The 15,202-nt window shown below is 43.4% G+C and overlaps 1 protein-coding gene across 2 annotated transcripts in view; it reads right to left on the reverse strand.

The window, feature by feature from the left end:
- Positions 1-12,962: 12,962 nt before the first annotated feature.
- The window catches only part of CACHD1 (cache domain containing 1), a 201,549-nt gene continuing 199,309 nt past the window's right edge, over positions 12,963-15,202 (reverse strand). For both annotated transcript variants that reach the window (XM_032427280.1, XM_032427289.1), the window contains one exon: positions 12,963-14,956. In XM_032427280.1, the coding sequence (XP_032283171.1) occupies positions 14,718-14,956 (239 nt within the window). In that variant the 3' untranslated portion in view covers positions 12,963-14,717. The remainder of the gene's footprint in view (positions 14,957-15,202) is intronic.

Genomic DNA, 15,202 nt, shown 5'->3' on the forward strand with positions numbered 1-15,202 from the left:
AAAAAAAAAAAAAAAAAAAAAAAAAAAGAAGATAGCAGGAAGGGAAAAATGAAGGGGGGGAAATCGGAGGGGGAGATGAACCATGAGAGACTATGGACTCTGAGAAACAAACTGAGGGTTCTAGAGGGGAGTGGAGTGGGGGGATGGGTTAGCCTGGTGATGGGTATTAAAGAGGGCACATATTGAATGGAGCACTGGGTGTTATACGCAAACAATGAATCATGGAACACTACATCAAAAACTAATGATGTAATGTATGGTGATTAACATAACATAATAAATAAATAAATAAAAATTTAAAAATGAGATAATACAATAGTATATATCCTTGTAAATAAATCTTGATGAACTTCTGTAGTTAGTACTTTTAGTCACTAAAAGGGAGACGATAACATAAGGTTTTAAAGATATCTGTAGCTTAAGGGAAGTGTAGTAAACGTTAATTGAACAACGAGGCTCATCACCACTCCTGAACAGCATCCATTCTAATACAGATAAGAGGAGGGTAGAATTGTGGAGTAATAATCACCATCTACACAACCACCCCCTTTTTCATCTGTCACTGGTAAACTATTCCTAGTTTTTTCTATCACTTGAACCTTCCCCTGAGCCCCTCAACACTTCCCACCTGTGCACTTGCATTATACTTGCACTGAGCACCAACCTTCGGATAACAGTTATAACATTTAGTATAGTTACGAGCTTGACATATTATTGACATGAGCTTGTGAGTTTCTGGAAGGCAAAGGCTGTGGATTTGTGTTCTCTGTATATCCAATATCTAGCACGGGGCCTGGTACACAATATATAGTCAATGTATTTGTGAATCAATAAGTCAATGAATGAATAAGTAAGTAACTTGACTGTCAATTTCCTATTGAACACAAGAATTTTTTCTATAGGCTTTTCTTGACTACCTCCAGTGTTCAAACCTATGGAGAAAATGTGGTGGAGTGAATTCATGATGTATTTACTCACTAATCCAATAAAAAAGCTATCCAGTGTCTACTCCATGCTACTAGGGACTCATATTTCTCTGGTGGTTCTTACACAGCACACCTGGATTTCTGGAGGTGCAGCGGTCTGAATAATGACTGTGGGCTCCAAACGTATTTTTTACCATATAATGTTGACTATTAAGACATTTCACATACAAATTTAAATCTAAATCTAAAAACTGGCTATCTAGGGCGCCTGGGTGGCTCAGTTGGTTAAGCAACTGCCTTCGGCTCAGGTCATGACCCTGGAGTCCCGGGATCGAGTCCCGCATCGGGCTCCCTGCTCAGCAGGGAGTCTGCTTCTCCCTCTGACCCTCTCATGCTCTCTCTATCTCATTCTCTCTCTCAAATAAATAAATAAAATCTTTAAAAAAAAAATAAATAAAAACTGGCTATCTATATGGAATAATGTTAAAGTCAGCTGCTCTGGTTTGTTTGCTTATTTATTTATTTATTTATTTATTTATGAGAGCGAGTTCGTATGTATGTGTGAGTGGGAGGTAGGGGAGGGGCAGAAGAAGAGAGAGAATCTTAAGCAGGATCCTGTCTCAGCAGGGAGCCCCAGGTGGGGATCTATCTCACCACCCTGGGATAATGACCTGAGCTGAAATCAAGAGTCAGACACTTAACCGAATGAGCCACCCAGGCGCCCTCGGCTGTTCTAGGTTAGCTGGGAAGATTTATTAACCTCTTCACGTTGTCAGATTTATTAATTCCCTTATCCAAGAAACACCTCTTGAATGTCTATCTTGAGCCTATAGGTTCTGGCAAGTATTTAACATTACGACCTCTGCAATAGACTCATTAATCTGGGTAGCTAGAAGCAGTGGAAGCAGAATAAGTAAGGTGTATGGTAGAAACACCTCTCTGGGCACTGAGCTCTTGACTAGGAATCAAGAAACTGGATTTGAGTTTCAGCCTTGCCATCATCTAGTTTTGTGGCCTTGAATAAAAAACCTTTTATGAATATTGATTTCCTGATCTATACAAATGAAGTGATTGGAGATTATGTCTAGATTATGTCTAATCTATACTTCTAGCCCATTCTAACATCATTTCTCAAGTCAGGGGAGGTAAAAAGTACCCACATCTTGGGGCGATGAAAAGTTTTGGAAACAGATCGTGGTGATGCTTGCACAACACTGTAGATATACTTCATGCCACTGAATTCTACACTTACTGTGCTTAAAATGGCAAATCTCGTATGTATTTTATCTTAATAAAAATACTTTTTAAAGATTTTTAAAAAAAAATTTATTTGGGAGCGAGCATGAGCATGAGCGGAGGGAGGGGCAGAGGGAGAGGGAGAAGCAGACTCCCCACTGAGCAGGGAGACTGAGGCGGGGCTCGATCCCAGGACACTGAGATCAGGACCTGAGCCAAAGGTAGATGCTTAACCCACTAAGCCACCCAGGCGCCCCTAAAAATGTTTTTTATATATAAAAAAGTACAACAATTTGGACCTAGTCCTCCAACATGGAAGATCAGCCGGTCCAACCATTAATGGATGAGATTTAGGAGACCTTGAGGAGTGGGGGAGAAGAACCCATAGTTCAGCTTTGGCCTAAAACTTGGATGGTCCTGGTGCAAAGGTGCTTTGGCCTCCGTGCTTCCCTCAGCCTCTTGTCTTGACGCTATTTCACCACCTGGCCCAGCCTCCCCCACATCAGGGACTGGTTGAGTCTCCCGGCTGGCCACACCCTCCGTCTCTAACCCAAAGGAGGAAACTACCACATCCCCTATCAATCTGGACCAACTTGTAAAAATGTTCTATTTTCTCTCTTCGCTTTTTCTTCCAACTGAGATAGGGTGAAGTTCTTAAAACTAAAATTAACTAAGACATATTTGCAAAAAGCCAAAATAGTCTGAATTTCAGTTTGCTTCATGTTATTACTGCTGTAGCTGCTGTCATTCCTTCTAGATAACATTTATGCCTGCTATTTAACACCAGGTATTTTTCCCAGTGCAATCATTCATTAAATCCTCATCACAACCCCCAAGTATTTAACCTTTTAAATCTTCCCTTCATTCATTTGGTGGGAAGTACGTCTTCCTTGTTAGGAATACCAGTCACCAGCTCCACCCCCCTTTCCAGCCTAGCTCCCATCTTTGCTGAAATTCAAAATATGAGTGCCCCTCCCTGTTAGATCTGAAGAGAAGGCCCTTTGGAGGCCAGCAGAGAACAACCACTCTCAGGCCACATTTTTCTCTCTCAAGAGCACATGCCCATTTGCTTTGTTTCTTTCCCCTTTCCAACTTTTCCATAATTAAAAAGCTGAACTGGTATCCTTTTCCTATGCATCTATTCTGCTTCCCATCTTTGTAAACCGACTCCTGAACACGAAACATACTGATCAGGTAGCACGGTAGATGACTCACGATTCCCCTCCGCTGTCCCCTTCGTGGGGCTGGCCACGCTGTACTCACAACACACATTCTCCACAAATAAAACACCTGCCCACCAGCCACATTTAACAAATGGGACACACTCCCCTCCTCCTCAAACCGTGCTGTGTGGCCAGAGTCACCTGGCCATCCTCTTGCAGAGTGTGAGCTGGGCTTGGGTGACGTCACCAAGGGGAGGATGGCGGAGATGGGAAAGCGAGGATGAGTGTGTTTCAAGGAAGAATGCATCAGGTTAACTTGGGACAAAATGAAAATTTCAAACATTGTATCATGACAGACACAAAGCTAGACAATTTTATTCATTTCATTTCTTGAGGTCAACTTACAGACATTGAAATGCACTGATCCCAACTGTCCAATTTTCACAATGGATTCATCCACAGGAGCCCCATCTTTCCATCACCCTAGTGCCCCTCACTGGTTTCTCTCCACCACGCTCAGAAGAACCACAGCTTTGGTTTTTGTTCCCCCTATAGAATAGTTTTGCTTGTTCTTCATCTTCATGGATTTATCCATGCACAACTTCATCTCTGTAGATTTACTTGGAAAGCACTCTTTAGTGTCTGGCTTCTTCTGCTTAGTATATCACTAGTTCCTCTCTTCTTATTGCCCTGGAGTGTCTTCCTGTTATGCATTTAATTTAAAATTACTGTAAAATACAAACAGTATGCAGTTACATTTGCCTTGCAAAAATTTGGAATGTTATACATAAGAAGTCTAACGTCCTTTGGTCAATGTCACGCCTTTCTCCCTCCACCTGGAGATAATTTGTTGGAATCTGTTGTGTTTTTTAAATATATTTTTTAAAATTTATTTGAGAGAGAGAGCGAGCATGAGCAGGGGGCGCAGCAGAGGCAGAGAGAGAAGCAGACTCTCGGCTGAGCAAGGAGCTCAATGCTGGACTCGATGCCAGGACCCTGGGATCGTGACCTGAGCTGAAGGCAGATGCCTAACGACTGAGCCACACAGGTGCCCTCTGTTGTGTTTTGTAAAGAGCAGGTATAACATTATATGTACGTCTTGGCAACTTGCTTTCTTTTACTCAACAATATGTCTTGTCGATACAACCCTGTTCATGCACAGGGATCCACCTTGTTTTTAAAACAACTGCATAGTATTTCATAATACACATATTCCACTCTTGAGTCATTAGTGAGATGTTTTCCAATTCTTTCCATTTCAACAAATATTTCTGTAAACATATTTGTCACGTTTCCTTATGCACATGTGTTTCTATAGGATACATGTGGGGAAGTGAAATCGAGGGTGTGTGCATTTAAATGTCAGTAGATTTGCCAAAGTAGCTATCCCAATGTACACGCTCCCACCAATGCTTAGAGTGTTATACAACTTGGAAAGTTTTGCAATTTATGGGTGAAAAACTTTAACCTCATTTTAATTTGTACTTTATTAATTCTAGAAACACTGAACATTTCTTCCTATGATCACTGGCTATTTGTATCTTCTTTTTGCTGAAGAGGAACTGGCTTAAGTTTGTATTGGGTAATTTCTTCTTTGCTTCATAGTTTAATTAGATTATTCATTCTTATTAATACATTAGGTTTAATACATATTACTGTCAGTGCCAAGCCTTTGTTCTATTTTAGCAATTAAGGTTTTTTTTTTTTTTTTTTGGTTACTTTTATAGTACAGAGATTTTTAAATTATACCAACCTCTGAAAAAACTTTCGCTTTTTCAGTGGGCCTTGTCTAAGAAAGCCTTCCTTATGCCAAGGTCATGAACACAAGGTTTTACTTCCTTCTGATATTTTTATAGTTGACAGGTTGCTTTTGATGTGCTTATGGGACATTCTGATAAGGCAATTCCAACCTCTTCCAATCTTTTAGCAAAGAAACTTATTCCTATAATTTTAAGCATCTGGATTTTCCAATTATCTTTTTTGCTCTATTTCCAGTGAAGGGGAGAGAAATAAAAAACATGAAATTACCCCATTTTAGTATCTTTTATTCCTTTCCTAACCCACCTCAAATTCTGGTTAGAAATAAGTTTATTCACTCAGCAAATATCTTTCTGTGCCTGCTTGAGAGAGGCACCGGGATGCAGCAGGCAGACAGACAGACACCCCCCGACTGCCCCACGCTTAGCCTGGTGGGAAGGCAGACATAAAACAAATAACTCTGTGTGATGACAGCAAAGGAGGAGACGTGTCACACGAGCTGCTGTGAAATACCCACATGTGGCTGAGCCCCAACTGTTCTGGGGATTGAAATAAAAGTGGCTTGGAGCTTTTATCCCGCGCCCTGTAGTTAATGCAGTGCCTTCCCAAGACGCCGGTGGATTCCAGAGCTTCTGCGGCCTCCAGCCCTGAGGTTTCTTTCGTTCGCTGAGCTGCGTCACTGGCCTCTTACTCTGCAGACTGCAGTCTTCCGTTCCTGGCCCATCGCCCTTGGTTCATTCCCCTTGATTTCCTCTGAAGTCACTCACTCAGGGCTCGTTTCCGTGCGTCTTCAGTGAAGGCCAGGGGAAGTGCAGGTGCACGCGGAACAGCCAGACAAACCCACATCCGCCGCTCCCTTAGCCTCCTTGCCACCTGGCGCCCGGCGCTGCTCTCCCTGGTCACGTTTCCCTGTGGGTGCCGGGCCTTTAACGTCTGGTGTCTTCCTCCGGCCTCAAGACTCCCCACGTGTCCCCCGCTTCTTGCTTTCCAAGCCCCTTCAGAAGCACCCTCTACCCCAGCTTCTGATGCAGATCGATTTTAGAGGATGAAGAGTCTCATCCTTTCGCGGCGCAGCAAACCTGGCAGGGGACTCAGAGTTGTTCATCTGTAAGTATAAGGGCCTGTATAAAGATGGGTTTTCCCAGGAAGGATCACGCCACCCTCTCTGTTAGCAGGCAGAAGCAGCCCAAGCCAGTTTTGGGCTTAAATCACATTTTCCCCGCAACCGTGGAAGCTAAATGCCGGTGGGTAGTCTCGGAGGAAGTGGCCTTGAGGCTGAGATCTGGAGGAGAAAGAGGAGTCACCCAGGGCAGTGGTGGGGCTGGGAGGGGTAGGCTGCGAGAGGAAGGGCCGGGCAGAGTGAGCAGAGCAGGGACGGTCCCTGAGGTGGACTCCGGCAAGGCGTATTCGAGAACTGAAGAGAAGACAGCGGGAATGAAGAGACTGGGGTTAGGCTGACTTTATCCTAAGGGCAGAAGGAGAGTGGGGCAATGGGAAAAGGTGAAAGTGGGTTAAGCAAGCAGCAGGTTTTAATTTTACATTAAAAATAAGATTGCTCTGCTACAATGAGATAATAATACTTCAGACCCACTGGGATGACTATAATTTTTTTTTTTTTGAAAAAGGAAAATAAGTGTTGGCAAGGAAGCAGAGAAATTGGAACTCTTGTACATTGCTGGTGGGAATGTAAAATGGCACAGCCACTCTAGAAAACAGTCTGGCAGTTCTTCAGAATGTATAACATAGAATCACCACGTGACCACGCAATCCAACTCCTAGGGATTTATCCAAAAGTATTAAAAATTAGTATTCAAACAAGCACTCATATACAAACACTCAAAGCAGTGCTATATGCAATTGTCAAAAGGTGGAAAAAACCCAAACCTCCATCAAATGATGAATGGATAAACAAAAGGTGGTATATTGCTATAATGGAATAGTACTCAGCCACAAGAAGGGATCACATACGGATACATGCTACATTATGGAAGAACCTCGAAAGCATTATGCTAAGAAGCCAGGCACACAAGGTCACCTATTGTATTTACATGAAATGTCCAGATTAGGGGCACCTGGGTGGCTCAGTCCATTATGCCTCAGCCTTCAGCTTGGAGCCTGATCTCAGGGTCCTGGAATCAAGCCCCATGTCGCGCTCTCTGCTTAGTGGGGAGTCTAGACTTCTCCCTTTGCCTTTCCCTCTGTGTGCATTCTCTCTCTCAAATAAATAAAATCTTAAAAAAAAAAGAAATGTCCAGATTAGGTAAATCCACAGAAATCTACAGAAAGTCGATCGGTGGTTCTAAGGGCAAAGGAAAAGGGGGAATGGGGAGTGACTGCTTCATGGGTATAAGGTTTCCCTCTGAGGTGGCAAAAATACGTCGGAACTAGATGGAAGTGATGGTTGCATAACATTTTGAATGCGCCAAATGCCACTGAATTGTATACTTCAAAATGGCTAATTTTATGGTACATGGAATTTCCCTGGAAACTAAGATTAGGTGGACGTCGGCCTGGAGAGTGAACTGGATGGGGCAGAAGGGAGCAGGGAGAATAGCGGGGAAGCCGCTGTGGTCGCCCAGGTGAGAAAGGACAGCAACTGGGAGCAGGGCAGGGCTGGTGGGATGCCCGTTGTTGCGACTGCCCGCGAAGCACCCATGGGGCACATCTCACAGGCAACTGGACAGGGGATCGAGGTTTGGGGAAAAAAGAGATGGCGCATGGAGGCTCAGCGCCGCCTGGGGAGGAGGGTGCCTCTGTAGCTTCTGGCTGAAGTCCCAGCAAAGAAGGAGCCCGCGGTGGGTGGGAGGTGGGGCGGTGCGGGGGAGTGGGGTTTGCATCCGGGGCTCAGCAGGAGAGGCCGGCCAGAGCTTGGGGGAACACTGCAACTTGGTGACTGTGGCCCAGAGAGGCGGGTGAGAGCATCTCGCCGTCCTCGGAGGGCAGAGCAAGGTGAAGGAAGCTTTATACTTGTAGGTGAGGGGATGAGGCCGTGTTTCAGGAGCACCGACTGGGCAAGTGGAGCTGAGGATGTGCATTTGTGATGCAAGTTGGGCTTGCAAATCCGGGAAGGAGTTGGAACATTCCTTCCTCTGAGAACAGAGAGGGTGACGTCTGAGAGCCATTTTGACGTGGAAGGTGTAAAAGTTGTGGGATTTCTACCCAAATGTCAGCGCAGAATGAAGGCAGCTGTAGAGACGCTGTGGCAGGGCAGAGCACAGGGCAGGGGGATGAGGAGACGTTCTGGAACAGAACTGGAGGAGAATGTACTAGAGAATAAACTGGGTCTGGACAAAGGATTGCCAAGGAGGCTTGAAAGTCAGGGACATAATTTTGCAGGGGAGCCAAGCTTCTTGTTATGTAATTTTCTTTTTCCAAAAGCACTAGACCGAAGTAGGAACTAAGGCAGTAATCCTGGTGGGTATATTGTTACATAAAACACTTTAATCAAGCAGCACCCAGAAATAGAACGAGAGTAGTGTGAAACAAACGCAAGAAGTCTGAGGAGGAGATCTGAAGCACTTCCATATTAACGTGACTCCTTCAAAATCAATGCCATTTAAAACTGTATTGGATAAGTATACATTTAAATTACACGACAGGAATTATTTTTGCACTTAGATGTAGGTACACGTCACACAAACTATTAAAATTTAGGTAGAATTTTAAAGGCATATATACCAGAACTGTCTCAGGAAGTTGATTTTTATATCAGAGATAACATTAAACAACTGCTAAACATGGGACATTGTACTACTTGTTAGCGCAATGTACTAAAAACTGTTGCACAAAAAACCAAAACAAAGTTCACAGTTATAGAGAAGAGACTGGTGGCTGTCTGAGTCTGAGGAGGGTGGCAGGGTGGGCAAATTGAAGGCGGTCGAAAGGCACAAATTTCCAGTTATAAGTCATGGGAATATAATGTACTGTGTGGTGACTATAGTTAATAATACTGTATTGTATATTTGGAAGTAGCTAGGAGAGTAGATCTTGAAATTTCTCATCATGAGAAACCTTAATTAAAAATGTACTAATTGTTTAAGCAAATACTTATTTTGGAGAAATAAATTTACTTCATCTACTACTTTAAATAGTATAATATCCGTTGTAACTAATTACAGTTGACCCTTGAACACTGGTTTGAACTGCATGGGTCCACTTATACATATATATATTTTTAAATATTTTATTTATTTATTTGACAGAGAGAGACACAGTGAGAGAGGGAACACAAGCAGGGGGAGTGGGAGAGGGAGAAGCAGGCTTCCCATGGAGCAGGGAGCCCGATGCAGGGCTCGATCCCAGGACCCTGGGATCATGACCTGAGCTGAAGGCAGATGCCCAACGACTAAGCCACCCAGGTGCCCCTACATATTTTTTTTGATAAAGTACAGTACTGTAAATGTTATTTTCTCATGATTTTCTTAATATTTTTTTCTCTAGCTTACTTTATTGTAATAACAGGGTATGTGATAAATATACAAAATATGTGTTAATCAATTGTTTACATTATTGGTGAGGCTTCTGGTCAACAATAGGCTATTAAGACTTAAGTTCTGGGGCGCCTGGGTGGCTCAGTTGGTTAAGCGTCTATCTTCGGCTCAGGTCATGATCTCAGGCTCCTGGGATCAAGCTCCACACCGGGCTCCCTGCTCCGCGGCAAGTCTGCTTCTCCATCTCCCTCCACTAGTGCTCTCTCTTGTTCTCGCTCTCAAATAAATAAAATCTTTAAAGAAAAAGTTAAGTTTTGGGGGAGTCTAATGACTGTGTGGGGAGTCGGGGCCCCTCACCTCTGTGATTTTCAAGGGTCAACTGTAATTATGGCTGCAGTTGACACTCTAGACATTTAATCTTTTCAACACCGAAGGCCCTCCCTGCAAAGCACAGGGCATGGTGCCATGAGCACGACAAAGAACAATAATAGTCCTTGCTCTTAGGAAGCTAGGGTCTAGTTGAGGCTATAAAAAAGTTCATACAAAAACGCAGCTAACATCCAAGCCAAGACTAACCAGAAGCTCATGACTGGTGGAGAGGAGCTTTAGAAGATTTGAACGGGCAGAGCTCACTTTTTATCAGGCACAGGAGTGGTAAGAAGGGTTAAGGAACCTGGTCATGAAAGAAGTTGTATTTAAATTGAGATTTGCGGAGGTGAGAGGAGCAGATATTTCTCTTAACGTAAAGTAGGTCAAAAAGCATGAACATTCAGCCATGAGAAGGAGATCCTACCATTTGTGACAACATGGAGGGGCCCTAAGGACATTATGCTTAAGTGAAATAAGCCAAAGAAATATAAATACTGCATGGTATCACTTATACATAGAATACTTTTTTTTCTTTCTTTTTTTTCTACTAGAAAGAGAGTAGAAAAGTGGCTGCCAGGGGCTACAGGGGCAGGAGAAATAAGGAGAGGTTGGTAAAAGGGTACAAACTTTCACTCTAAGATGAAAAAAGTCTGAGGATCTAATGTAAAACATGGTGACTATAGTTGACAACACTGTATTGTGTAATTGGAATCTGCTAAGAGTAGAAGAGAGAACTTCAATGTTCTCACCAAAAATAAATCAATGAAGAAAGTGTTAATGGGGGAAATCTTTTCACAATGAATACATATATCAAATCACCATGATGTAGATTTTAAATATCTTAACAATTGTAATGATCTTATTTGAGAGAGAGAGAGAGACAGGGGGAGGGAGGAGGTGGTGGAAAGAATCTCAAGCAGACTATGTGCTGAGCACAGAGCCTGACCTAGAGATCATGACCTGAGCAGAAACCAAGAGTTGGACGTTTAACCGACTGAGCCACCCAGGTGCCCCAATATCTTACAATTTTTTGTCAATTAAACCTCAATAAAGCTGGGGAGAAAATAAAACCACACACACACACACACACACAAAGCACAAAGATATAGATCACATCAAGAAATGGATTCTTGGGGGAGGAAGAAATTATTACAATGGTTTGTAGCCCTCCAAAGCTCCATCCCATCCAACAAAACCTTATCTGCTAGTATTTAACTTCTTGTAAGGGTGAATTTAAGTCAAAATTTTCTCCTAAGGAGGGGGGCAGTAATTAATTTTTAAAAAGGTTAGGAAACACTGAAATAAAGGGAGGGGGGAAGAGGCCCTAATTAGCCACGTAGGACAATGAGGGAGGTTGGAGGAAAGCCTAAACAATTTCAGATGTCTATAGATCTATATATACTGATAAACACACCTTAGCTATTAAACAGAGCATCTTATCACAGCCATAGAAATAGATCTTTCAACTTAATATTCTTTACTGAAAAGTCAGAAAAAATTCTGAATATGGCATTGTATTTCAGCCAGGAAAACCACTCCTCTCTTCAGAAACAGACCAAAGATGGCACAGATAAGACTGGGCTGATCCATTTTGATTATTCTACCAGATATATATTTTTTTTTCTTGAAAGAGTAATCATTAGAGCAGTCCTTCACCGCAGGGAAACGAGCTTAAGTGATCTTCCAGGGTTTCTTTCCACATATCACTCTGACATGCAGAATAAACCTGAGTAAATCTGACATCTTTTAAAAAAGATTTTATTTATTTGTCAGAGAGAGTGAGCACAAGAAGGGGGAGCAGGCAGAGGGAGAAGCAGGCTCCCCGCTGAGCAGGGAGCCAGATGCGGGACTCCATCCTAAGACCCCGGAATCATGAGCCGAAGGCGGACGCTTAACCGACTGAACGACCCAGGCGTCCCTGACATTTTTCAAATGAAAATATTAATAAAGCTTAGTTGAGCAAATTAAATCAAGAGGCAGAGGAAGAAAAACCGCACTTTCCAAAATGTCTAAAATAAATGTGTCAGAAAAGCAGATGAGCGCGTACTTGAGAGAGGCTAGATGGGTCTGAACCCTGTTTTGTTTGGGCCACAAAGAGGAATTCCCCTTTTCTAGCTTATCAAGTGACCTGGAGCACCCTTAGCTGTTGAAACTTGTCAACGTTGATACGAGCATTAAGTTATAGGCATTAAGAGGGCCTTAGTGAACCAGAAGTCATTGCTGGGACCTCCCTCCAGGATTCCAGGGGTGACTCGTGTTTAACAAGCAACGTTATACGGGCGGGGGGGGGGGGGGGCAAGAGCCACCAATATAAGTCACCGTAATAGAAATTTCCAAACATGAAATTGTCCTTTAAAGCAAGAACATGAACAACAAACGTTGAAACAACACTTGGGGGGCGCCTGGGTGGCTCAGTTGTTAAGCGTCTGCCTTCGGCTCAGGTCATGATCCCAGGGTTCTGGGATCGAGCCCCGCATCGGGCTCCCTGCTCCACGGGAAGCCTGCTTCTCCCTTTCCCAATCCCCCTGCTTGTGTTCCCTCTCTCGCTGTCTCTCTGTCAAATAAATAAAATCTTAAAAAAACAAAACAAAACACTTGGGGGGAGTAGACGAAAGGGAACTTCGAAGGATAAAACCTTGCAAATCTGTGTGCCATGTTCTCGAGAGCCTGTCAAACACAGTTCTGTTTTCTTTTCAGGTAGAAGCATTCAATTACTTTCCCCTTAAGTTTAGGACAGGGGAGATATTTATCACAAAAGACACAAGATGCATTTCTGTTCTTACATCTGAGTAGGCTCTAACATATTTTATTAACCTCTATGTTTTGTGATTCTTTTCTTGAAAACCCCAAGTTTCCCCCCATCAAGAAGCTAGTGTCATCACGCAAAGGTTCTCAACCTCAGGAAACAAATTGGTATCCCATGGAGAGATTTAATTTTCTGGAAAGACAGGAAAGTCACCCATTCTCTCCAGCAATTCAAGAACAACCATTTCTTTATTATTGACATGAATGTAGATGCTCAGCAAGGGGGGGAGGGAGGGACTATGTTCCACACATTTTTTAACATTTGCTTTTAATTTTATCCCATTATTTTCTTAAATTTTTTGCATATTTGAGATGTCCAGAAACCCCTGAAGTTGACAGCAGCATCGAGGGGAGGCCTACTTTCAGTTTGGTGACTGATCTGCTAGGTTACAAAGTGAATGTAATTTGCCTTGAGGCACAAGAAGGGAGACATTAACAAATCACTATTAAACACTAAAACTGTCCGTTCATACATTTTATTTCACTAGACTGCAAATTTATACACAGTATGAAGGGGTTTCCTGATAGCACGCATATAGTTTACTTTCTGTACGGCTGAAGGACCAATTGTTTTTTACATTATATCATTAATACCCTATCATTAAAACATTATTCAGTGAATTTTTTTTCCAACTACATATAAACGGAGGTTTACCACACACACGGTGCAAGAATGCCTTTATAACATATTTGAATCACAAAATGTGAATCTAAAATACATCACTGTAATTAGAACACTACTTTAAAATTACAATGCCCCATGTTATATTAGCCAGATTTTATTTATCTCTGTATACATCACAAAGCAGTTTGGTGGGTAACTTCTTGGATAACTGGCAGCAGCTTAGAACTAGGATATCAGAAGAAATCTTTAATTAAGAACCAATCGCGAATCTTAAAAACATCTTCCTTTATGTAGTCACTATTCTCACAGTCAAAATGGGACATTTAAAAATTTATAGTCTCTAACACAAGGAGAAGAAATCCATCCCTCCTTAGCTGAAAGGCCGGGGTTGTGACATTAGGTTTTGTAGAAATCTAAGAAAAGCATTGTACGGGGAGTGGAAAGGAGTTAAAAAGAAACATTAAAATTTCTTTAAAAACATTTTGGATTCCTCTGTCCTCCCCACCTCTGTCAAACACAGAGAAAGAATACTGCATTGCAAATAAAGATGTGTTTCCATAAAACGATGTTCTAAAGGAAATGTATGTAAACAGGTCAGAGAGAAAGATTTCTTCATTTTCCCATTTTGTGGACTGGGGCGGTGGGATGGTATCCGTTAAATAACAGAACTCCTTAGTTCAAAGAACTACTTCATCACACACAAAACAGCTGGGGATAACTGCTGAAAATTTCTCATGTGTCTCCTTTTCTTTCCCCCAAAGTCTGAGAATGTTTGAAAGTTCAATAAATAGTAGAAAAATAATCCTTTACTTAGAAATTTTGAGATGCATCATTTGGAGCTCGACAGGAGTTCCAGAGAGCGACTGTGGCATCTAGGTACCGCTACGCAACCAAGCGACATCTTCAAAGCACACGTTTCTCCCTGGATGTGCCGCACGCTCGGCCTCCGGCGGGGCACATTTCTCTCTCTTCCAGTTAAGGAGAGCCGAATGTCTCTGGCTCCTTGGAACATTCCTCTGGCTCAGCTTAACGAAGGTTCCCCGTGTTTCATTTAGAGGTTTCGTCTCTCTGTTTGGAGGTTTGCCTTCTGTTCCATTCCCTTAGCACGATGGCAGGTTCATTAATCAGCCTTCCTTCCCCTCCGTTTCGGAGCCGGCCTTGCACTTTCACGAGTGTGAGTCTGTTGTTGTCTCTCCTCTTGAAACAGGTGAACGGGCAGGAAAGGAGTTCAGTCACTCGGGACGAAGCACGGGGGCGCGCGTGCACGCACACACACGCACGTGCACACACACACGTGCGCGCGCGAGGGCTCTCTTGCGGCGGAGTCTCTGACGCTGGCTCTTCTCCCCCTCCAGAACATTCTGTGCCTCCCAGGTCCCATCTTCCCGCGGGGGTGAGGGGAGCGTTAGCATTCCGCGTCGACAGTGTGTACCGTCACGGCCGCCTGTAGGTGGTGGCTGTGGTGCAGCGCGGGGTGGTGGGGGCGCGGGTGGTGGAATTTGTGACTTAGGAGGGCAGCGGTCTGGGGCGGCGCGTCCAGATCCAAGTCCTCATCGTGGTTTCCCACGTCGACCCCCGCTGACAGGGGGTCATTGTTGCACGGGGGATTTTCACTGTCCTCCTGCGGGCTCATGGTACTGTAACCTAGAAAAGGAACAGAACAGGCAGCTGAGAGCTTCCAGACGCAGGGAGCCGGGGCTTCAGATGTCTAGGGCACCGGGCCATGTTCCTATCTGTGTGTTACCCGGCAGCCAGCATCTGCAGGCTGCCAGCAGACGGGCAAGTGACTTATTTCCAAAGGCATCTTTTGTTAGCCATTCTTTTTCCACAATTACGCGGTAAAACCACAACTGTTTTAGACACCTGAGAGAGCACAGATAAGGAAAAAAT

This window comes from Phoca vitulina, unplaced genomic scaffold (assembly GCF_004348235.1).
Source record: "Phoca vitulina isolate PV1807 unplaced genomic scaffold, GSC_HSeal_1.0 scaffold2, whole genome shotgun sequence".
NCBI lineage: Eukaryota > Metazoa > Chordata > Mammalia > Carnivora > Phocidae > Phoca > Phoca vitulina.